This window comes from Coregonus clupeaformis, unplaced genomic scaffold (genome assembly GCF_020615455.1).
Source record: "Coregonus clupeaformis isolate EN_2021a unplaced genomic scaffold, ASM2061545v1 scaf0032, whole genome shotgun sequence".
Taxonomy (NCBI): domain Eukaryota; kingdom Metazoa; phylum Chordata; class Actinopteri; order Salmoniformes; family Salmonidae; genus Coregonus; species Coregonus clupeaformis.
Window position 1 is genome coordinate 1,045,641 of NW_025533487.1, and position 24,360 is coordinate 1,070,000.

The 24,360-nt window shown below is 43.2% G+C and overlaps 1 protein-coding gene across 2 annotated transcripts in view; it reads left to right on the plus strand.

The window, feature by feature from the left end:
- Positions 1–23,677, plus strand: part of prox1a (prospero homeobox 1a) — a 74,854-nt gene extending 51,177 nt beyond the window's left edge. For both annotated transcript variants that reach the window (XM_045212613.1, XM_045212614.1), the window contains exon 7: positions 22,795–23,677. In XM_045212613.1, coding sequence (XP_045068548.1) covers positions 22,795–22,980 — 186 coding nt within the window. In that variant the 3' untranslated portion in view covers positions 22,981–23,677. The remainder of the gene's footprint in view (positions 1–22,794) is intronic.
- Positions 23,678–24,360: the final 683 nt, after the last annotated feature.

Here is a 24,360-nt window from a genome sequence, read left to right on the forward strand (position 1 = left end):
AACCGGATAGCAGCAGCCCTACTAGCAAGATGTACTAAACCTTGTCCCTCCTTCTCTTTTGACAAATACAAAACACTTTGTAGAACCCAATGATATTTATCCCAAAATAAATCTACAATAATTGCCTGTATCTTAGCCAGAAGACCAGATGGTGGCTCTAAACATGACAACCGATGCCACAGTGCAGAGGCAATCGCATTGTTAACTATAATAGTGCGCCCCCTATATGACATACGAGATAACAACCAATGCCATCTCCTCATCCTCCCTTCCACCATTTCAAGCACCCCCTTCCAATTTTTTTCCATTGTCTCTTCATCCCCTAAGTACACTCTAAGATACTTAAAACCTCCCTTACACCATTCCAGCCCCCCTGGCAAAGCCATGATCCCTCCAGACCATTCTCCAATCTGTAAAGCACAACTTTTTATCCCAATTTAACTTTGTAGAGGATATTCCTTTAAACCTATCAACCGTAAGACTCAAACTATCCACCTCTGCTTGATTTTTCACTAAAATAACAACATCATCAGCATATGCTGAGAGACGAATAGGAGGAATATCCTCTGAAAGGTGCACCCCTTCAATTCAACTTCTAATGCTATTTAGTAGTGGCTCTATAGCAATGGCATATAACATTCCTGACAAAGAACACCCCTGCCTGATACCTCTACACGCTTTAAAAGAAGCACTCAAACCACCGTTAACTTTCAATACACTCTCAATATTACCATACATCACCCTGATCATGGCAATAAAACTAGAGTTGAAACCAAATGCCTCAAAAGTGTGCCATAAGTATTGATGTTCAACTCGGTCAAATGCCTTTTCCTGATCAATTGAAATTAGACCAGCATCCAACCCAATAGCCCTAGAGACGTCCAAAAAATCTTGAATCAGAGAAATGTTATCCCCTATCTGCCTGCTAGGAACTCAGTAAGACTGGTCCGTATGTATGATTTCCCCCATCACCTCCCTCAGCCTGTTGGACAAAGCCTTTGAGAGGATCTTATAATCAGTGCACAATAAAGCCACCGGCCTCCAGTTCTTCACCTCCTTAGGATCACCCATTTTTGGAGGACAGCCCTTCTGCAGCTTATCGGTAGTAACCCTCCGGTCAGACTATCGTTAACTACTGCTAGTCAATACTCTCCGAACATAGCCCAAAATGACTTTAAAAAGTAAACGGGAAGCCCATCAATGCCTGGTGCTCTTCCATTTTCCATGTCTTTTAATGCAATGTATAACTCCTGCAAAGACAATTGTTTCTCTAGCTCAACCTGAGCTTCTGCAGCCACCTGTGGGAGCCCATCAAGGAACTGCTGTGTCACTGTTTTATCCTCTTTGTACTCGCGCTTGTAGAGCTCAGCATAGAACTCTACTGCCCTTTTCCTAATTTCACTATGGCTAGTGACCTCTTGTCCAACGGCGGATTTGAGGCAATTAATAATTATAATTTGCCCATTCTTTTTCTCTAAGCCAAAGAAAAATTTGGATGAGGCATCCATTTCAGAGATTCCCTGAAACTTACTTCTCACCAATGCCCCCTGTGCTCTGATACCCAGCAGGTCTGCCAATGCAGCTTTTTTTCTCTTGAGGGCCTGAGTATGGCCTCGATCTCCTGTGGTTTAAACTAACTGTTGAATCAGTATTTTCCCTATATCCCACCACTGTTGAAGGGATACTAAACTTGCCTTTTGAGACTTCCACTTCTCCCGGAAAAAAAATGAAACATTCCCTGAAGTGAACATCACTCAATAATGTTATATTAAAATGCCAGCATGCGCTTTTGGGTTTTACAGCGTTGATGAACACCACATCTGTTATTAAACAATGATCAGAAAATCCCACTGGGGTTATCACAGACCTGAGATTGATGCTCAAAACAATAAAACCTATCTAACCTGGCCATAGAGATGATGCTCTCTCTCACATGGGCACAGGTGTACTGTCTCGTGCCTCCATGTTGGCTCCGCCAAATATCACACAGTTCATATGTTACAATGAGGCGTTTAAAAAAAGTCCTTGAGGCTATATGAGGTGCTTTGTCGTTTCTATCTAAATCACTGACTGTGCAGTTAAAATCTCCAGCAATAAATAAATAATCTTCAGTATTACATTTCTCAATGGTATTTGATACTGTCTCTAAAAAACATTCCCTCTCAACTGCCACCACTGGGGGCATATACATTTATTAAACACACAGTGACGTTTTCATACCTCGCTCTAACTTTTAATAACCTCCCCTCAACTACCTCTTCCACCTCATACGACAAAGGCAAAAAAAACATAGCTACACCCCCACTTTTTGGGCTTTTGTGACTACACACCACTGCCCCCCCCCCCCCACTCCTGTTGCCACATAACTTCATTTTCAATATTACTATGCGTTTATTGTAGAAAACGTCCCTTTCTCTTCATTAACTCATACACTATGGCTCTATTTTTTTAACATCTCGCCCCATTTACATTTAAAGAAGAAACCTTAAAACTGCTCATGGCTGAAGGAAAAAAAAGACAGAAACCAGATCTCTGCGACTGAACTCTTTCGTTTCCATCAGAATTTCCATCACTTATCACTCTCGTGACCACTTTCTTGAGTCTAGCGATTTCAGGGCTTGTAAAACCTCCCCCCGTTACCTTTGACATCAGAAACTTTGATGACTCAATAAACAATTCACTTTCAGGAAAAAAAAAATCTGTTACATTATAATCCTGCATATACTTCTTCCCTTTTTGTCATTTTCAGAAATTGACGTACCTTCTCAAGACCATACTTCCCTTTCCACTCCATTTTTCTCGCTATTTTGTTGTGATGCATCAGATGACTCACTCTCACTATCCTCCCCAGAGGAAAAGTCCACCATCTCTACAACCTGTTTATCCTCAACTGATTTATCAATCTCTACCTTCCTCTTAGAATTAGACCCTTCACCACCACTTAAATGTTTCCTCTTACTCCTCTGTACTTTGAAAATATTATATATATATATATATTGGTAATTTAGCAGACGCTCTTATCCAGAGCGACTTACTGGAGCAATTAGGGTTAAGTGCCTTGCTCAAGGGCACATAGACAGATTTTTCACCTAGTCGGCTCAGGGATTAGAACCAGCGACCTTTACGGTTACTGGTACAACGCTCTTAACCACTAAGCTACCTGCCGTCCCTTCATTTTCTATTGTTTCAGTCTCTTCTTGAATTTCAATTTCCTTTTCTAGTACCGACTCAGCGACCCCAATTGCAGTCTCACCGACTGTTTCCCCTCCCTTTTTGTTCTGATCTACCACAATTGCCTCCATATCCACACTTCTTTCCTTTCCTACTTTTCCAACCACATCTGCCCACCTTCTCCCTTCCACTGAACCCTTAGTATGTTCATCCCTTCGCGGTGGTGCATCCAGCGCTAGAACTCTTCCACAGCCAAAACATTTCATTGATTCAGTAGAAGCATAGAACACATAATCAAATCCGTCAATCTTAAAACTGAACGCTAAATTCAGTTTGTCAGTATCCTTCTTTAAAATCATATGCACTTGTCTCTAATGAGACACGGCATGTTTCAGCAAAGGAGACTTGCATCCAAAAGTAATCTTTTTTTATTGTGGATACAATTTTACCATAACAAGCTAACTCTCGCTCCAACACTTCATCTCTAACAAATGGTGGCAAGTATAACTTTCTTCGCCAGATTTATTAAAGAAAATACCGACACCTGCGTCTCTTTCAATACAACACCACTCTCAATTCGAGAGAGAGAGAGAGAGAGAGCGCGAGACAGAGAGAGAGAGATACAGAGAGAGAGACAGGGAGAGAGAGAGAGAGAGACAGAGAGAGAGAGACAGAGAGAGAGAGAGAGAGAGAGAGAGAGAGAGAGAGAGAGAGAGAGACAGAGAGAGGCAGAGAGAGAGAGAGGCAGAGAGAGTGAGAGAGAGAGAGAGAGAGAGAGACAGAGAGAGAGAGGCAGAGAGAGAGAGACCGAGAGAGAGCGAGAGACAGAGAGAGTGAGAGAGAGCGAGAGAGAGAGAGAGAGAGAGAGAGAGAGAGACAGAGAGAGAGAGGAAGAGAGAGAGAGAGAGACAGAGAGAGAGAGACCGAGAGAGAGCGAGAGACAGAGAGAGTGAGAGAGAGCGAGAGAGAGAGAGTGAGAGAGAGAGAGAGAGAGTGAGAGAGAGAGACAGAGAGAGAGAGGAAGAGAGAGAGAGAGAAATGTGTGTTATAGATCTGTCATTCTTATTGGAAGCATGTCTATATATGTTCTATGTGCGCTATTTCTATGCTTCCCGTTCTTAAGTTTCATTTTTGCATCTTTTACTTTCGGTTTTGTACACCAGCTTCAAAAGCTGAAAATATCATATTTTTGGTTATGGAAAATATATTTTCACAGCGGTTTATTAGGTACAATGATTTTCTGAACTATACTTGCTTGTTTTGTCACGTAAACTGAAATTAGGCGAACTATTAAAATTTGAGCAACGAGGAAATGGCGGAGCGATCTTTGCATAGTGCTAATTCATTGCTGTTTGTAGTGTGCATTCTAAAGGTGTTTAATAAGACTTAAACAGGAACTTACTCATAAAAAAAAAGCAACACTTTCATTGAATTCATTGAGTCTCTCTCTAGTCATGGTTTTAAAAAGTTTTGAAATCTCACATTATCAACTTTGCTGTGTGTTCGAGGCTAGGGCTGTGGCGGTTATTGTCATGCAAAAGTTCTCACGGTGATTGACCGTTAATTAACATAAACACGTCTCCGAGCCTCCGAGACGCATATAAAGCTGCTGATGCGTGCCTTTGGAACATCTATATTTAAAAAAGTTTAATAAATCAATTTAATAAACACCATCACAAATTCATTATTTAATTTTAGGCAGGTCTAGTGAAACATTATGAAACATTATGATATGAAAAAAAAATGTTGGCCTACTGTATGTTATCTGGCTATGAGCCATGCCGTAGGCTGTAGGCTTGTTCATTTAGCTGACAAGATATGCTTATAAGTCCTGTGCCATTATTTTATATTGTATGATTTTATAGTAAGAAGAATATAATTGAACTTAGCTGAATAAAAATATAAAGGATATTCTTCCCATTCCGAAGCAAGTGCGCATATAAAGTGGGTATGTGGTCATTTGAAACAGGTGCAATATGCTAGATTTAGATTTATTTGGCAACTTTAGTTGTGAATGACACAAACCTTAGAATGTCTTAGAAATCTAAACATACACTGCATGACCAAAAGTATGTGGACACCTGCTCGTCAAACATCTCATTCCAAAATTGGTCCCCCCTTTGCTTCTATCTGCAACTAATGAATACACCCTGATTAATGGATAAGTAAAATGCACTACATGACCAAAAGTATGTGGACACATGCTTGTCAAACATCTCATTCCAAAATTATGGGCATCAATATGGAGTTGGTCCCCCCTTTGCTGCTATAACAGCCTCCACTCTTCTGGGAGGGCTTTCCACTAGATGTTGGAACATTGCTGTGGGGACATGCTTCCATTCAGCCACAAGAGCATTAGTGAGGTCGGGCACTGATGTTGGGTGATTAGGCTTGGCTCGCAGTCGGCGTTCCAATTCATCCCAAAGGTGTTCGATGGGGTTGAGGTCTGGGCTCTGTGCAGGCCAGTCAAGTTCTTCCACACCGATCTCGACAAACCATTTCTGTATGGACCTCGCTTTGTCCATAGGGGCATTGTCATGCTGAAATAGAAAAGGGCCTTCCCCAAACCTTGCCACAAAGTTGGAAGCACAGAATCGTGTAGAATGTAATTGTATGCTGTAGCGTTAAGATTTTCCCTTCACAGGAACTAAGGGGCCTAGCCCGTACCATGAAAAACAGCCCCAGATCATAATTCCTCCTCAACCAAACTTTACAGTTGGCACTATGCATTTGGGCAGGTAGGGCTCCTGGCATCCGCCAAACCCATATTCGTCCTTCAGACTACCAGATGGAGAAGAGTGATTCATCACTCCAGAGAATGCATTTCCGCTGCTCCAGAGTCCAGTGGTGGCGAGCTTTACACCACAGTGGCCTCCATCATTCTTAAAAGGAAGATGTTTGGAACCACCAAGACTCTTCCTAGAGCTGGCCACGCAGCCAAACTGAGCAATCGCGGGAGAAGTGCCTTGGTCAGGGAGGTGACCAAGAACCCGATGTTCACAGAGCTGGGGATGGGAGAGCCTTCCTGAAGGACAACCATCTCTGCAGCACTCCACCAATCAGGCCTTTATGGTAGTGGCCAGACGGAAGCCGCTCCTCAGTAAAAGGCACATGACAGCCCGCTTGGAGTTTGCCAAAAGGCACCTAAAGGACTCAGACCATGAGAAACAAGATTCTCTGGTCTGATGAAACCAAGATTGAACTCTTTGGCCTGAATGCCAAGTGTCACATCTGGAGAAAACCTGGCACCATCCCTGCGGTGAAGCATGGTAGTGGCAGCATTATGCTGTGAGGATATTTTTCAGCGCCAGGGACTGGTAGACTAGTCAGGATTGAGGGAAAGATGAACGGAGCAAAGTACAGAGAGATCCTTGATGAAAACCTGCTCCAGAGCGCTCAGGACCTCAGACTGGGGCGAAGGTTCACCTTCCAACAGGACAACGACCCTAAGCACACAGCCAAGACAATGCAGGAGTGGCTTAGGGACAAGTCTCTGAATATCCTTGAGTGGCCCAGCCAGTGCCCAGACTTGAACCCGATCGAAAATAGCTGTGCAGTGATGCTCCCCATCCAACCTGACAGAGCTTGAGAGGATCTGCAGAGAAGAATGGAAGAAACTCCCCAAATACAGGTGATTGGCTCAAACACATTAAGAAGGAAAGAAATTCTACAAATTAACTTTTAAGAAGGCACACCTGTTAATTGAAATGCATTCCAGGTGACTACCTCATGAAACTGGTTGAGAGAATGCCAAGAGTGTGCAAAGCTGTCATCAAGGCAAAGGGTGGGTATTTGAAGAATCTCAAATATAAAATATATTTTGATTTGTTTAACACTTTTTTGGTTACTACATGATTCCATTTGTGTTATTTCATAGTTTTGATGTCTTCACTATTATTCTACAATGTAAAAAATAGAAATAATAAAGAAAAACCCTTGAATGAGTAGGTTTTGTCCAAACATTTGACTGGTAGTGTATGTAAATGTGATATTTCTTCTTTTTTATTATTCATAAAATTGTCCAAAATGTCCAAAAAAACAGTTTTTGCTTTGTCATTATGGGGTATTTTGTGTAGATTGATGAGGGAAAAAAATAATTGAATCAATTTTAGAATAAAGCTGTAACGTAACAACATTTTGAAAAAGTCAAGGGGTCTGAATACTTTCCGAATGCACTGTATAGGCCTATGCATAAGCTCTAAATGATATATGGGTGTTTTTAATTAATCATCACGTGAGGAAGCCCTGTCCATTTCGTTGTGTGAAACAACAGCCACAAAGACCAGGTTTTCCTCAACCTGTTGTTGAACTCAAAACCGCAGGAAGTAGTTTGGGGGTGGGGGTGCTGCGATATTTTTGCAGAAATGGTTTTTGCCGCGCTGAAGACGTCTATATCGGTCCGCTAATACAGGACTAGTAAAGGCCCAGTGCACTACTTTTGTGAAAAAGTTTAAACTAAATGTATTTGAGTGTTTACCAGCGTTTGTTACTTGAGGCTGATAATTATCTGTACAAAACAGTTAATCTGATATTACTTGTGGAGTATAAAAATACTTGCTTGATAGTTTCTTGAAATACTTTGCAAATGCAACTTATTTCTATGTAAATACTTAACCTCTTAAGGATCTGACCCTTTTTTTTTTTTTTTTTTTTTTTTTTTTGCCTAAAATGACGTCCCCAAATCTAACTGCCTGTAGCTCAGGACCTGAAGCAAGGATATGCCAATTGTTGATACCATTTGAAAGGAAATGCTTTGAAGTTTGTGGAAATGTGAAATCTGGTAAAATATCATACAAACAGAAAAACATGCTTTTTCTATTATTATTTTTTGTTCCATCATCTTTGAAATAGAGAAAGGCGTGTGTGTGCAAAGTTTCAGTTTGATTCAGTGAATCAAATCAAATCCAATTGTATTTGCCACATATAGAACTTACAGTGAAATGCTTACTTACAAGCCCTTAACCAATAATGCAGTTTTTTAAGAAAAAAAAGTGTTAAGTAAAAAATAGATAAGTAAAGAATAGAAAATAGAAAATAATTAAAGAGCAGCAGTAAAATAAAATAAATGTAGGGAGGCTATATACAGGGGGTACCGGTACAGAGTCAATGTGCGGGGGCACCGGTTAGTCGAGGTAATTGAGGTAATATGTACATGTGGGTAGAGTTAAAGTGACTATGCATAGATAATAAACAGAGTAGCAGCAGCGTAAAAGAGGGGGTTGGGGTGGGGTGGGGAGGGGCAATGCAAATAGTCCGGGTAGCCATGATTAGCTGTTCAGGAGTCTTATGGCTTGGGGGTAGAAGCTGTTAAGAAGCCTTTTTGACCTAGACTTGGCGCTCCATTACCGCTTGCCATGCGGTAGCAGGGAGAACAGTCTATGACTAGGGTGGCTGGAGTCTTTGACAATTTTTAGGGCCTTCTTCTTCTGACACCGCCTAGTATAGAGGTCCTGGATGGCAGGAAGCTTGGCCCCAGTGATGTACTGGGCCGTACGCACTACCCTGTGTAGTGCCTTGCGGTCGGAGGCCGAGCAGTTGCCATACCAGGCGGTGATGCAACCAGTCAGGATGCTCTCGATGGTGCAGCTGTATAACTTTTTGAGGATCTGAGGACCCATGCCAAATCTTTTCAGTCTCCTTAGGGGGAATAGGCTTTTTCGTGCCCTCTTCACGACTGTCTTGGTGTGTTTGGACCATGATAGTTTGTTGGTGATGTGGACACCAAGGAACTTGAAGCTCTCAACCTGTTCCACTACAGCCCGTTGATGAGAATGGGGGCGTGCTCAGTCCTCTTATTTTTTCCTGTAGTCCACAATCATCTCCTTTGTCTTCATCACGTTGAGGGAGAGGTTGTTATCCTGACACCACACGGCCAGGTCTCTGACCTCCTCCCTATAGGCTGTCTCATCGTTATCAGTGATCAGGCCTACCACTGTTGTGTCATCAGCAAACCTAATGATGGTGTTGGAGTCATGCCTGGCCATGCAGTTATGGGTGAACAGGGAGTACAGGAGGGGACTGAGCACGCACCCCTGAGGGCCCCCTTGTTGAGGATCAGCGTGGCGGATGTGTTGTTACCTACCCATACCACCTGGGGGCGGCCCATCAGGAAGTCCAGAATCCAGTTGCAGAGGGAGGTGTTTAGTCCCAGGGTCCTTAGCTTAGTGATGAGCTTTGAGGGCACTATGGTGTTGAACGCTGAGCTGTAGTCAATGAATAGCATTCTCACGTCGGTGTTATTCTTGTCCAGGTGGGAAAGGGCAGTGTGGAGTGCAATAGAGATTGCATCATCTGTGGATCTGTTGGGGCGGTATGCAAATTGGAGTGGGTCTAGCCCTGTCACATCCGACGAGCGTCAGATCTGGTGTAGTATGATTCAATCTTTGTCCTGTATTGACTCTTTGCCTGTTTGATGGTTCGTCGGAAGGGCATAGCGGGATTTCTTATAAGCGTCCGGGTTAGAGTCCCGCTCCTTGAAAGCGGCAGCTCTACCCTTTAGCTCAGTGCGGATGTTGCCTGTAATCCATGGCTTCTGGTTGGGGTATGTACGTACGGTCACTGTGGGAACGACGTCATCGATGCACTTATTGATGAAGCCACTGACTGATGTGGTGTACTCCTCAATGCTATCGGAAGAATCCCGGAACATATTCCAGTCTGTGCTAGCAAAACAGTCCTGTAGCTTAGCATCTGCGTCATCTGACCACTTCTTTATTAACCGAGTCACTGGTGCTTCCTGCTTTAGTTTTTGCTAATTTAACATGCTGGTAGAAATGAGGTAAAACGGATTTAAGTTTCCCTGCATTAAAGTCCCCGGCCACTAGGAGCGCTGCCTATGGATGAGCGTGTTCCTGTTCACTTATGGCCTTATACAGCTCATTGAGTGCAACCTTAGTGCCAGCATCGATTTGTGGTGGTAAATAGACAGCTACGAAAAATATTAATGAAAACTCTCTTGGTAAATAGTGTGGTCTACAACTTATCATGAGATACTCTACCTCAGGTGAGCAAAACCTTGAGACTTCCTTAGTATTAGATTTTATGCACCAGCTGTTGTTTACAAATATACACAGACCGCCACCCCTTGTCTTACCGGAGTCAGCCGTTCTATCCTGCCCGATGTAGCGTATATCCCACCAGCTGTATGTTATCCATGTCGTCGTTCAGCCACGACTCGATGAAACATAAGATATTACAGTTTTTAATGTCCCGTTGGTAGGATAATCTTAATCTTAGGTCGTCCAATTTATTTTCAAATGATTGAACATTGGCTAATAGGATTGATGGAAGAGGCAGTTTACTTGCTCGCTGTCAGATCCTTACAAGGCACCCCGACCTACGTCCACGATATCTCCATCACTTTCTCATGCGAATGATGGGGATTTGGGCCTTGTCGGGTGTCTGTAGAATATCCTTCGCGTCCGACTCGTTGAAGAAAAAAATCTTCGTCCAATACGAGGTGAGTAATTGCTGTCCTGATATCAAGAAGCTCTTTTTGGTCATAAGAGACGGTGGCAGAAACATTATGTACAGAATAAATTACAAATAACGCGAAAAAACACACATAATAGTACAATTGGTTAGAGGGCTGTATAACGGCAGCCATCTTCTCCGGCGCCATTCTATCACAAGCATTGCAATACTGGACTATTTTGTGTCATGTCTGCCCAAATGTGCCGAATTTTCAAGTACATAACTATAGAGAACATACAGAAATGATATGGTAATACAAAATGTAAGTTTACACGCTCCCAGGAATGTCATACATGATGGATCATTAGCTTATACACTAACTTTCACACATCTAGATGGCCGGGCGGGGTGGGTGTGGAGCCAGAGACAGCAGGGGTTCAAACTGTAGAATCCAGTTCCTACATTTGAATATAAAAATTGATTTTATCAAACAAAACTATGCTACATTTTATCTCTGGGACCCTTAGGATGACAAATCAGAGCAAGATTACTGAATGTAAGTACATTATTTACCTCCAGAGGTGAATGTATCAAACCAGTTGCTATGATAATTTGTTGTTGTTGTGCACTCTCCTCAAACAATAGCATGGTATTTTTTCACTGTAATAGCTACTGTAAATTTGACGGTGCAGTTAGATTAACAAGAATGTAAGCTTTCTGCCCATATAAGAAATGTCTATGTCTTGGAAAGTTTGCTGTTACTTACTATAGTAATGCTAATCACATTAGCGCACATTATCTCAACCGTCCCGTATACGGGACACCGATCCCGTAGAGGTTAAATGGTCTATTCAATCCTTTTTAGTAGACGCTCTTATCCAGAGCAACTTACAGTAGTGAGTGCATACATTTTCGTACTGGTCCCTGGTGGGAATTGAACCCACAACCTTGGCATTTCAAGCGCCACGCTCTTCGAACTGAGCCACATCATCACATCATGAAGACCCCACTTGATGTCTCAGTGTGCTCAATTACTGTATTGTTCATTGTTTTTCTTCATGGTGATAGAAAGCACCCTCAGCACCCCTACTTCCTGCAGCTATGTTAAACTTCTTTCTTTAAATTGATCAATCACAGTGAAGTGAGTTTTAAAAGCAAGATACTGTTTTGATGATTTTCGATTTGCATTTGCATTGACGTCAGAGTGGTTAGAGGGACAGTAGATCCCTGAGTACCAGGCCATTAGGACCTGATGGTTAGAGGGACAGTAGATCCCTGAGTACCAGGCCATTAGGACCTGATGGTTAGAGGGACAGTAGATCCCTGAGTACCAGGCCATTAGGACCTGATGGTTAGAGGGACAGTAGATCCCTGAGTACCAGGCCATTAGGACCTGATGGTTAGAGGGACAGTAGATCCCTGAGTACCAGGCCATTAGGACCTGATGGTAGTTAGTGAGTTGGGTACTACCAACACATGTCCAGAGTGCATAAGAGGAGATTACCGTGACTCAACGGTCACGTGGAATTTTACTGCGGTCAGGACTCAAGACTGCCGGTGTGGCGGTAATATGGGTCCCTATTCGAGGCTCCTTCTATAGTCTATGGCGCGAGGAAACTGTGCAGACACAGTGATCTGAGCCATCTGATTGGCCAGCGATAAGGCCTATAAGTGCGCTTGATTTGCTCTCTGGACATGCCGGGTAGGCGGAGTTGTACCTTCAGACACATGAAACGGTTTAAAATGGGAACACTTTGCCTTCCCAGCGCTAGGGCAGCTGAATGCACCTCCCGCCAACAGCGCCAAACGATAAAAAAAAAAAAAAGGAATGAAAGGCTTTATCGTTGTTGTTTTTTTCTTCAGAAATGTCTTGGAGATCGACCAGTTGGAAGAATAGACGTTCTTTTTCAAAGTTGGCAGACACGCAGGCACACACTGGAAGTGTTGGGCTCTGCTTAATGTCTGATGGAGTGTGTCACACGTTCTGGAGTGTGTCACACCTTCACAGGAAAAGCTTCTGCACGTACTCTAGCCGCTAGCAAGAGGCACTTAGAGTTTATGGGTGGCACACCCACAGAGAAGAGGGGGCCTTGGCCAAGGGGGGTCCGTTTGGGGTATGAAGAGGGGGAGGGGTGACATTTCTGGGAGCTTAAAGAGGAGGGTGTCATCTTTCCTTTAGTCTGCGGTTCAAGGCCCCTCTGTTCAGAGGAGCACACACACACACACACACACACACACACACACACACACACACACACACACACACACACACACACACACACACACACACACACACACACACACACACACACACACACACACACACACACACACAAACACACTCGTCACTTCCCTCTCCGATCTCTTGGGCTTTTGAACAGTGGGTGTGGTTGACCTCTTGTCCGGGGGGTTCACACACAAACACCTCGAGGCAACGGAAGGTTCACTCACTCACGTTTTCAGGACTATCCTGTTTCCTATGTGATTAGTTCCCACCCCTGTTAGAGGAAGAGGGAAAACTCTCCATCTCTCCTCTTCCTCTTTACCTTACTGTCCTCAATTCTTTCTGTTTCCTCTGCGACGGAGGGGCTTGTAGTGTGTATGCGTGTATATGTGCGTGCGTGCGCGTGCGTGCGTGCGCGTGTGTGGCGTCATGGGTGCTTTAAAGTGTGAGCGTCTGTGATCAATATCTCTCTAGCCCAGAGAACAATCAATTAAAACACACACGGAACACTAGAGAGCTCCCTCTTTTAGTGTCTACAGGAACACTGGAGAGCTCCGTCTTTCTATGTATCTCTCTCACTCGTACCCTCTCTTCTCTCTTTCACTCCCTCTCCTCTCTCTTTCTTTCTCTCTTTCATCTCTCCCTCCTACCGTCCCCCCCTCTCTTTCACCCCCTCTCCTCTAAATTCAATTTCAATTTCAATTTAAGGGCTTTATTGGCATGGGAAACGTATGTTTACGTTGCTAAAGCAAGTGAAGTAGATAATAAACAAAAGTGAAATAAACAATAAATATTAACAGTAAAGATTACACTCAGAAGTTCCAAAAGAATAAAGACATTTCAAATGTCATATTACGTATATATACATTGTTGGAACAATGTGCAAATAGTAAAAGTACAAATGGGAAAATAAATAATCATAAATATGGGTTGTATTTACAATGGTGTTTGTTCTTCACTGGTTGCCCTTTTCTTGTGGCAACAGGTCACAAATCTTGCTGCTGTGATGGCACACAGTGGTTTTTCACCCAGTAGATAAGGGAGTTTATCAAAATTGGATTTGTTTTTGAATTCTTTGTGGATCTGTTTAATCTGAGGGAAATATGTGTCTCTAATATGGTCATACATTTGTCGGGAGGTTAGGAAGTGCAGCTCAGTTTCCACCTCATTTTGTGGGCAGTGTGCACATAGCCTGTCTTCTCTTGAGAGCCAGGTCTACCTACGGCGGACTTTCTCAATAGCAAGGCTATGCTCACTGAGTCTGTACATAGTCAAAGCTTTCCTTAAGTCTGGGTCAGTCACAGTGGTCAGGTATTCTGCCACTGTGTACTCTCTGTTTAGGGCCAAATAGCATTCTAGTTTGCTCAGTTTTTTTGTTAATTCTTTCCAATGTGTCAAGTAATTCTCTTTTTGTTTTCTCATGATTTGGTTGGGTCTAATTGTGTTGCTGTCCTGGGGCTCTGTGGGGTCTGTTTGTGTTTGTGAACAGAGCCTCAGGACCAGCTTGCTTAGGGGACTGTTCTCCAAGTGAATCTCTCTGTAGGTGATGGCTTTGTTATGGAAGTTTTGGGAATCGCTTCCTTTTAAGTGGTTATAGAATTTAATGGCTCTTTTCTGGATTTTGATAATTAGCGGGTATCGGCCTAATTCTGCTCTGCATGTATTATTTGGTGTTTTTTCGTTGTACACTGAGGATAATTTTGCAGAATTCTGCATGCAGAGTCTCAATTTGGTGTTTGTCCCATTTTGTGAATTCTTGGTTGGTGAGCGGACCCCAGACCTCACAACCATAAAGGGCAGTGGGTTCTATAACTGATTCAAGTATTTTTAGCCAGATCCTAATTGGTATGTCGAATTTTATGTTCCTTTTGATGGCATAGAAGGCCCTTCTTGCCTAGTCTCTCAGATCGTTCACAGCTTTGTGGACTTTACCTGTGGCGCTGATGTTTAGGCCGAAGTATGTATAGTTTTTTGTGTGCTCTAGGTCAACGGTGTCTAGATGGAATTTGTATTTGTGGTCCTGGCAACTGGACCTTTTTTTGGAACGCCATTATTTTTGCCTTAATGAGATTTACTGTCAGGGCAAGGTCTGACAAAATCTGTGCAGAAGATCTAGGTGCTGCTGTAGGCCCTCCTTAGTTGGTGACAGAAGCACTAGATCATCAGCAAACATTAGACATTTGACTTCAGATTCTAGTAGGGTGAGGCCGGTTGCTGCAGACTGTTCTAGTGCCCTCGCCAATTTGTTGATATATATGTTGAAGAGGGTGGGGCTTAAACTGCATCCCTGTCTCACCCCACGGCCCTTTGGAAAGAAATGTGTGTGTTTTTTGCCAATTTTAACCGCACACTTGTTGTTTGTGTACATGGATTTTATAACGTCGTATGTTTTTCCCCCAACACCACTTTCCATCAATTTGTATAGCAGACCCTCATGCCAAATTGAGTCAAAAGTTTTTTTTTAAATCAACGAAGCATGAAAATACTTTGTTTTGTTTTGTTTGTTTGTCAATTAGGGTGTGCAGGGTCTCTCTCTCTCTCTCTCTCTCTCTCTCTCTCTCGCAACGCTCTCTCTCTCTCTCCTTCATCTCTCCCTCCTAACCTCCCCCCTCTCTTTCCCCCCCCCCCCCCCTCTCTCTCTCTTTCTCTCCCTCTCCTCCTTCTCTCTTTGTGTATCTGGTTGTAACCTACCACAAAGCTATGGGTAATGAATCACTCTTCTGAGACGAGGTTAAGTTCAAAGACTACACACTCTCCACTTCTATCCTCCCTTGCCTCTTCTCCTTTTCTCTCCTTCCACTGTCCCTTTCTCCCCCTTCCTCTCCCACTCCTCTCTTCTCTTCCCCCTCTCCTCTCTTCCCCAGAGTAGAGAAGGCAGTGATTATGTTAACGTATAGAGTAGTAGGGCAGCAGTGGGTCTGGCAGATAGCTATAATTACACTAAGGTGGCATGGCAGGTGTCTTTGTCTCTAAGACAGAGGGTTAACAGCATTGAGATTGGGAGCAGTGCATGTGTGTGTGCATGTGTGTGTGTGTGTGTGTGTGTGTGTGTGGTGTCTATCTGTGTGTGTATGTGTGTGTATGTGTCTTTAGAGTGTGTGTGTGTGTATGTATGTGTGTGAGTCCATTCAAGCATTCTCGAGGATAAGATGAAGGCAATGTCTTTGTTACTGAGACTGATTGGAGTCACGCGGGGTGTGTGTGTGTGTGTGTGTGTGTGTGTGTGTGTGTGTGTGTGTGTGTGTGCTGAGACAATAGCCAGGGTCATCTGACCGTGAGGCAGTCCCTCATATCACATGACGGTCTGAAGGACGTGTCTTTGTTACTGAGACTCTGCCTATTGTCAGAGACAGCTGTTCTGCACACACACACACACACACACACACACACACACCTTAGGAGCCAGTGAGGTCACTGGACACTGGGTACCAGAGGGGTTGCCCAAAGGAAGGCTGATTTGAGGAAGACAGAAGGTTGTGTGTGTGTGTGTGTGTCCGGGGGTCGGTGGTCATTCACTCATTCACTCAAGTACAAAGAGAGAGCGAGAGAGAGAGAGAGAGAGAGAGAGAGAGAGAGAGAGAGAGAGAGAGAGAGAGAGAGAGAGAGAGAGAGAGAGAGAGAGAGAGAGAGAGCGAGAGAGACAGAGAGGAGAGAGAGAGAGAGAGAGAGAGAGAGAGAGAGAGAGAGAGAGAGAGAGAGAGACAGAGAGTGAGAGAGAGAGAGAGAGAGAGAGAGAGTGAGAGAGAGAGAGAGAGAGAGAGAGAGCGAGAGAGACAGAGAGTGAGAGAGAGAGAGAGAGAGAGAGTGAGAGAGAGAGAGAGAGAGAGAGAGAGAGAGAGAGAGAGAGAGAGAGAGAGAGATTTTACATTTTACCCATCTGATACAAAGTCTTTACACAAGGTTGTCTTGTGATAGAGAGAGTTGTTGAGGGAAGAAAAGGCAGATCATGTGAAAGCAAGAGAGAGAGGAGAGAGAGAGAGGAGAGATAGAGGTGTAGAGAGGAGAGAGAGAGGAGAGATAGAGGTGTAGAGAGGAGAGAGAGAGAGAAAGAAAGAAAGAAAGAAAGAAAGAAAGAAAGAAAGAAAGAAAGAAAGAAAGAAAGAAAGAAAGGACTGTCACTAGTTTCTGCTCCTACCTCGTGAGAAAGTTGTGAGAACTGTAGTGATGTCATCACAATGATGTGTACCTCCAGGAACAGCCACTTCTCTCTCTGTTAATCATTCCCCACGTGTGTGTGTGTGTGTCTGCTTAATCATTCCCCCAAGGGATGTTTATGCATTGGTTTGTTCAGAACTAGAGGAATGTTTCAGTGAAAACTGTTAATGGCTCTAAGGAGGAATGCCATGTCTCTCATGACTCCTCCGCCACGCCGAGTGTGACACACAGCGGCAGCTTCTTGTGATCGGCGGTCAGATGTGTTATAGCCCAGGTGTCTACATGTGAAAACTACATTTTGACGTCATCAAAAGTTAAAACATTTGATTTTCAAACACTATGAGATTCACGGTGACTTGGGGAGCAAGAACATACTGGCTAGAAACACATTGCAGGTTTTGAAAATCACCGTTTTTCGTACTTTTAATCCTACCCTGTGATGTCACAAATAATATATTTTTTAGGACCTTTCTTCTTATCTCGTTAACCACAGATCATAAAAACACGCTGTTTTCACATATGTAGACACTGGTATGGTGCTGGAGATAATGAACATGAGGAAGAAAAGTGGCGGAGTTGCCCTTTAAGAGTGCTGCTGTCAGTGCTGCTGGAGATGTCTCTGACCATAACCAGGCCTGATAACAGAGGGAGAGATAGAGAGAGATGGAGAGAGAGAGAGAGAGAGAGAGAGATAGAGAGAGAGAGAGAGAGAGAGAGAGAGATAGAGAGAGAGAGAGAGAGAGAGAGAGAGAGAGAGAGAGAAAGAGACCTGTTGCCACAAGAAAAGGGCAACCAGTGAAGAACAAACACCATTGTAAATACAACCCATAATTATGTTTATTTATTTTCCCATTTGTACTTTAACTATTTGCACATTGTTACAACACTGTATATATACATAATATGACATTTGAAATGTCTTTATTCTTTTGGAACTTCTGAGTGTATTGTTTACTGTTAATATGTATTGTTTATTTCACTTTTGTTTACTATCTACTTCACTTGCTTTGGCAATGTTAACATACGTTTCCCATGCCAATAAAGCCCTTAAATTGAATTGAAATTGAATTGACAGAGAGAGAGAGAGAGGGGGAGACAGAGAGAGGGAGACAGAGAGAGGGAGAGAGAGAGAGAGACCGAGAGAGAGAGAGCGAGAGGGGGGGAGAGGGAGAGAGAGAGAGAGAGAGAGAGAGAGAGAGAGAGAGGGAGGGGGGAGAGGGGGAGAGAGAGAGAGAAAGAGAGAGAGAGAGAGAAAGAGAGTGTGAGAGAGAGAGAGAGAGAAAGAGAAAGAGAGGGAGAGAGAGAAAGAGAGTGAGAGAGAGAGAGACATAGAGAGAGAGAGAGACATAGAGAGAGAGATAGAGAGAGAGAGAGAGAGACATAGAGAGACATATAGAGAGAGAGAGCTTTCTCTAGCCTCTTCTTGGCCTCTCCCCCTCGCTCCCTCTCCCCCTCTCCCTCTCTCCCTCTCCCCCGCTCCCTCTCTCCCTCTCTCCCTCTCTCCCTCTCCCCCGCTCCCTCTCCCCCTCGCTCCCTCTCCCCCTCGCTCCCTCTCTCTCCCTCTCCTACTCTATCGCTTTTTCTCTTTCTGGTGTCAGTTTCGCTGGGAGACAAACTACTTTTATCACCCCTGGCAACAACAGGACTGACCCCTAACTGCTCCTCTCCATCTTCCCCTTCCCCTTGTCTTTGTGTGAAAATGGAAAGAGATATGTCACAGTACAGTACCCAGGCTACAGTGCTCAGGATGGCCATGTGTTGTTTTCACTGCTTAGATCAAACTCTGGATAAATTGATAAGAGAGAGAGGGAGGAGAGAGAGAGAGAGAGAGAGAGAGAGAGAGAGACAGAGAGAGAGAGACAGAGAGAGAGAGAGAGAGAATTTGAAAACAAACCCAATTTTGCTATAGATGGATGCTATAGATGGAAGGAAAGTAGTCTAGAAACCTACCAAAAAACAATTAGGCAACAACAAATCCAATCCCTTTTAGACAACTTCCTGGACAAAACATTTCACTGTAATAGTGAAGGTGTAAACTTGACAGTAGAAAGCCTAAAACAGTATATTTGACCTTTCAGCTTCCCTATCAAATCTCAAAATGTCAAGCAGACAACCTACATTTTTTTAAAACAACGACAAATGGTTTGATGAAGAAAGCAAAAACCTAAGAAAGAAATTGAGAAACCTATCTAACCAAAAACATAGAGACCCAGAAAACCTGAGGCTTCACTATGTTGAATCACTAAAACAGTACAGAAACACACTACGGAAAAAGAAGGAACAGCACGTCAGAATTCAGCTCAATGTAATTGAAGAATCCATAGAATCTAACCACTTCTGGGAAAATTGGAAAACACTAAACAAACAACAACACAAAGAGTTATCTATCCAAAACGGAGATGTTTGGATAAACCACTTCTTCAATCTTTTTGGCTCTATAACAAAGAACAAACAGCAAAAACACAAATAGTACCAGTCAAAAGTTTGGACACACCTACTCATTCAAGGGTTTTTCTTTATTTTTACTATTTTCTACATTGTAGAATAGTAGTGAAGACATTCAAACTATGAAATAACACATATGGAATCATGTAGTAGATTCTTAAAGTAGCCACCCTTTGCCTTGATGACAGCTTTGCACACTCTTGGCATTCTCTCAACCAGCTTCACCTGGAATGTTTTTCCAACAGTGTTGAAGGAGTTCCCACATATGCTGAGCACTTGTTGGCTGCTTTTCCTTCACTCTGCGGTCCAACTCATCCCAAACCATCTCAATTGGGTTGAGGTCGGGTGATTGTGGAGGCCAGGTCATCTGATGCAGCACTCCATTACTCTCCTTCTTGGTCAAATAGCCCTTACACAGCCTGGAGGTGTGTTTGTTCATTGTCCTGTTGAAAAACAAATGAGAGTCCCACTAAGCGCAAACCAGATGGGATGGCGTATCGCTGCAGAATGCTGTGGTAGCCATGCTGGTTAAGTGTGCCTTGAATTCTAAATAAATCACTGACAATGTCACCAACAAAGCACCCCCACACCATAACACCTCCTCCTCCATGCTTCACAGTGGGAACCACACATGCAGAGATCATCCGTTCACCTACTCTGCATCTCACAAAGATATGGCGGTTGGAACCAAAAATCTCAAATTTAGACTCATCAGACCAAAGGACAGATTTCCACCTGTCTAATGTCCATTGCTCGTGTTTCTTGGCCCAAGCAGATCTCTTCTTATTATTGGTGTCCTTTAGTAGTGGTTTCTTTGCAGCAATTCGACCATGAACCCCTGATTCACACAGTCTCCTCTGAAATGTTGATGTTGAAAATGTGTCTGTTACTTGAACTCTGTGAATAATTTATTTGGGCTGTAATCATAGGTGCAGTTATTCTAATAAATGTATCCTCTGCAGCAGAGGTAACTCTGGTTCTTCCTTTCCTGTGGCGGTCCTCATGAGAACCATTTCCATCATGGCTCTTGATGTTTTAAGCGACTGCACTTTAAGAAACTTTCAAAGTTCTTGACATTTTCCGGATTGACTGACCTTCATCTCTTAAAGTAATGATGTACTGTCGTTTCTCTTTGCTTATTTGAGCTGTTATTGCCATAATATGGACTTGGTCTTTTACCAAATAGGGCTATCTTCTGTGTACCACCCCTACCTTGTCACAACACAACTTATTGGCTCAAACTCATTAAGAAGGAAAGAAATTACTCAAATGAACTTTTAACAAGGCACACCTGTTAATTGAAATGCATTCCAGGTGACTACCTCATGAAGCTGGTTCAGAGAATGCGAAGTGTGCAAAGCTGTCATCAAGGCAAAGAATCTCAAATATGAAATGTATTGTTACATTGTTACAACACTGTATATATACATACTATGACATTTGAAATGTCTTGTGAGTGTAATGTTTACTGTTATTTTTGTTTTGTTTATTTCACTTTTGTTTATTATCTATTTCACTTGCTTTGGTAATGTTAACATACGTTTCCCATGCCAATAAAGCCCTTTGAATTGAGAGAGAGAGAGAGAGAGAGAGAGAGAGAGAGAGAGAGAGAGAGAGAGAGAGAGAGAGAGAGAGAGAGAGAGAGAGAGAGAGAGAGAGAGAGAGAGAGAGAGAGAGAGAGAGGGAGGGAGAGAGAGACAGAGAGAGAGAGAGAGAGAGAGAGAGAGAGAGAGAGAGAGAGAGACAGAGAGAGAGAGAGAGAGAGAGAGAGAGAGAGAGAGAGAGAGAGAGAGAGAGGGAGAGCGAGAGAGAGAGAGAGAGAGAAAGAGAGGGCGAGGGAGAGAGAGCGAGGGAGAGAGAGAGAGAGAGAGACAGAGAGAGACAGAGAGAGAGAGAATTTGAAAACAAACCCAATTTTGATAAACTCCCTTATCTACTGGGTGAAAAACCACAGTGTGCCATCACAGCTGCAAGATTTGTGACCTGTTGCCACAAGAAAAGGGCAACCAGTGAAGAACAAACACCATTGTAAATACAACCCATATTTATGTTTATTTATTTTCCCATTTGTACTTTAACTATTTGCACATTGTTGCAACACTGTAAAAATACATAATATGACATTTGAAATGTCTTTATTATTTTGAAACTTCTGAGTGTAATGTTTACTGTTAATATTTATTGTTTATTTCACTTTTGTTTACTATCTACTTCACTTGCTTTGGCAATGTTAACACACGTTTCCCATGCCAAATAAACAAAAAATGAACAGAGAAGTGAGAGAGAGAGAGAGAGAGAGAGAGAGAGAGAGAGAGAGAGAGAGAGAGAGAGAGAGAGAGAGAGAGAGAGAGAGAGAGAGAGAGAGAGAGAGAGAGAGAGAGAGAGAGAGAGACAGAGAGAGAGAGAGAGAGAGAGAGAGAGACAGAGAGAGAGAGAGAGAGAGAACAGAGAGAGAGAGAGAGAGAGAGAGACAGAGAGAGAGAGAGTGAGAGAGAGAGAGAGAGAGAGTTGTTCCTGTCACTAATCCTTTTGTCTCTGTCTGTCTGTTGGAGGCTTTATCTGTTGGTCACCTCTCCTCACGTTGTGGTGACACTCAGCTGTTGGCCTTTTGTTAGGGGCCTTACACAAAACACACATGCAAACAACACATCCAAATACGCACACACACACACACGCACGCACACACACACGCACGCACACATACAGTCTGTTGTAGGCTATTGTAAAGACTAACCCATTATGGGCAGCCTGGTTGGCCACTCTGATAGAGCTATCATAGGGATAAAACACACACACACACAACACACACACACACACACAGATCTGTCTTCTCCATTATAAATCAGGCCAATAAAGAGGTCTAAATTACAGATGGCTCTATCTGGCTCCTTTTGTCTGCCTGTCCAACTATATGTGTGTGTGTGTGTGTGTGTGTGTGTGTGTGGTGTGTGTGTGGCGCTTGTGTGTGTCGAATCCCAGCATGTACTACGTGAATACTATGGCATGCTATATATATGTGGCTGTAGGGCTGGACTGTACCTGCAGATAGCTAGCTATCGTCTGCTAAACACAGCCCATGAGACGTAACCTGATGCCTCTAGTCATTTTCTCTCTCTCTCTCTCTCTCTCTCTCTCTCTCTCTCTCTCTCTCTCTCTCTCTCTCCCTCTCCCTCTCCCTCTCTCTCTCTCTCTCTCTCTCTCTCTCTCTCTCTCTCTCTCTCTCTCTCTCTCTCTCTCTCTCTCTCTCTCTTTCTCTCTCTTCTCTCTCTCTCTCTCTCTCTCTCTCTCTCTCTCTCTCTCTCTCTCTCTCTCTCTCTCTCTCTCTCTCTCTCTCTCTCTCTCTCTCTCTCTCTCTCTCTCTCTCTCTCTCTCTCTCTTTCCTGTAGGTTCCAGAGCGGTTCCTGGAAGTGTCCCAGCTGACATTGAGGGAGTTTTTTAATGCCATAGTAGCAGGGAAAGACGTGGACCCGTCCTGGAAGAAGGCCATCTATAAGGTGATCTGTAAACTAGACAGTGAAGTCCCAGAGGTCTTCAAATCACCCAACTGTCTGCAGGAGCTACTGCGCGAGTAACGTGGACGTGACGTTTCGGGGACAAAACCGCTGCACTTCGAGAGGTCCACACTCAAAAAAGAAAAATACATAAATAAATACAAAGTTTTGTTTTAAAAACTGTACAAATTTACAGTTTTTGTACAATTCTGTCGATTACAGTTTTTGTAAAATGTTACACTTTGACCTTTTTTTTTTGAGTGGTGACCTGTTTTTTTCATATGTGGCCAACAAAACTTGGAGAGGAATGGTTTTCTGCTGAAGACATATAGACAAATGTATATTTGGATGAATGGAGCACGTTGAAGTGTCATTGTCATTGTTGTTGGGGATGTTTCGTCAAAACAAATTATTTGTCACATACAGTACATCTCACTGTACTTACAGACAAATATCCATAAGTAATGAGGTCCCCACTCAAAAAACAAACAAACGTTGTTTTGAAAATAACTGTAACGTGAACAGGTTTTTTAGATTACATTTTAAGATTAGACCTTATTGTTTTCTATCTAAGTGGTTTTACGCTCCAATAACAAAAGACGTTCAGACATCTAACTGGGAGAGTGACAGTTTTCTACGGACAACATCAGATGAGTATGAAGACAATGGGTCGTATCGCGGACGTATCATGGAATTGAATCCAACCCTATATCTCATTTATATTGTGGACGTTTCAGACGAAGGCCATTTCTAATAAAGGGTCCCATTAACCCCCCGACACCCCTTCTTCAGCACAACGTGAGAGGAAGTAGACTGCATCCTCCTTCTATTCATAAACACAAAGACATGTTGAGATGTTGTGGAATGGAGACTTTCTACTGTGTGTCTGGGATAAGTTCCTTTTTACAAGATGTATTCCCCTCCCCTACACACAAACAATTCCCCCTTCATATTCAGCACACTACCTGTCCATACCCCCTCCATGGACTGTAATGTATGGAGGAGATCAGAGATACACTCACACACTGTGTTTGGATTATGGAGCATAGTAACATTCCCAAATCCCCAAACTCCCACATTTCCATCCCAGCTGGGAAAGAAATACTTGGCTAATGTTATTTATTTTCTCCTATTTTTTTTCTTCTTCTTCTGCTTCTTCTTCTTCTGAGACCCATTGGGTGTTTTGACTGTAACCCCCCCTTGCCCTGACTCTCAATGTAAGTGTTATCCCATCGTTAGCTTGGGCTGCTAGCTGAAGCTAAAGTTTGCTAAACTCTGACTACTATCTTGACTGAACTCAACTGAACTCAACTGAGCTGTTAGCTAAAACCGTTTAGCTGAAGCTGACCTGAGCTGTGAAGCTGGACAATTCTGAAGGATTCCTTCTTCTCTTCACTGTTCTACTGAGACCAGGGCTAGTTACAATTAGTTTGGTCAAACTAGCGGCGACTTCTAACTGAG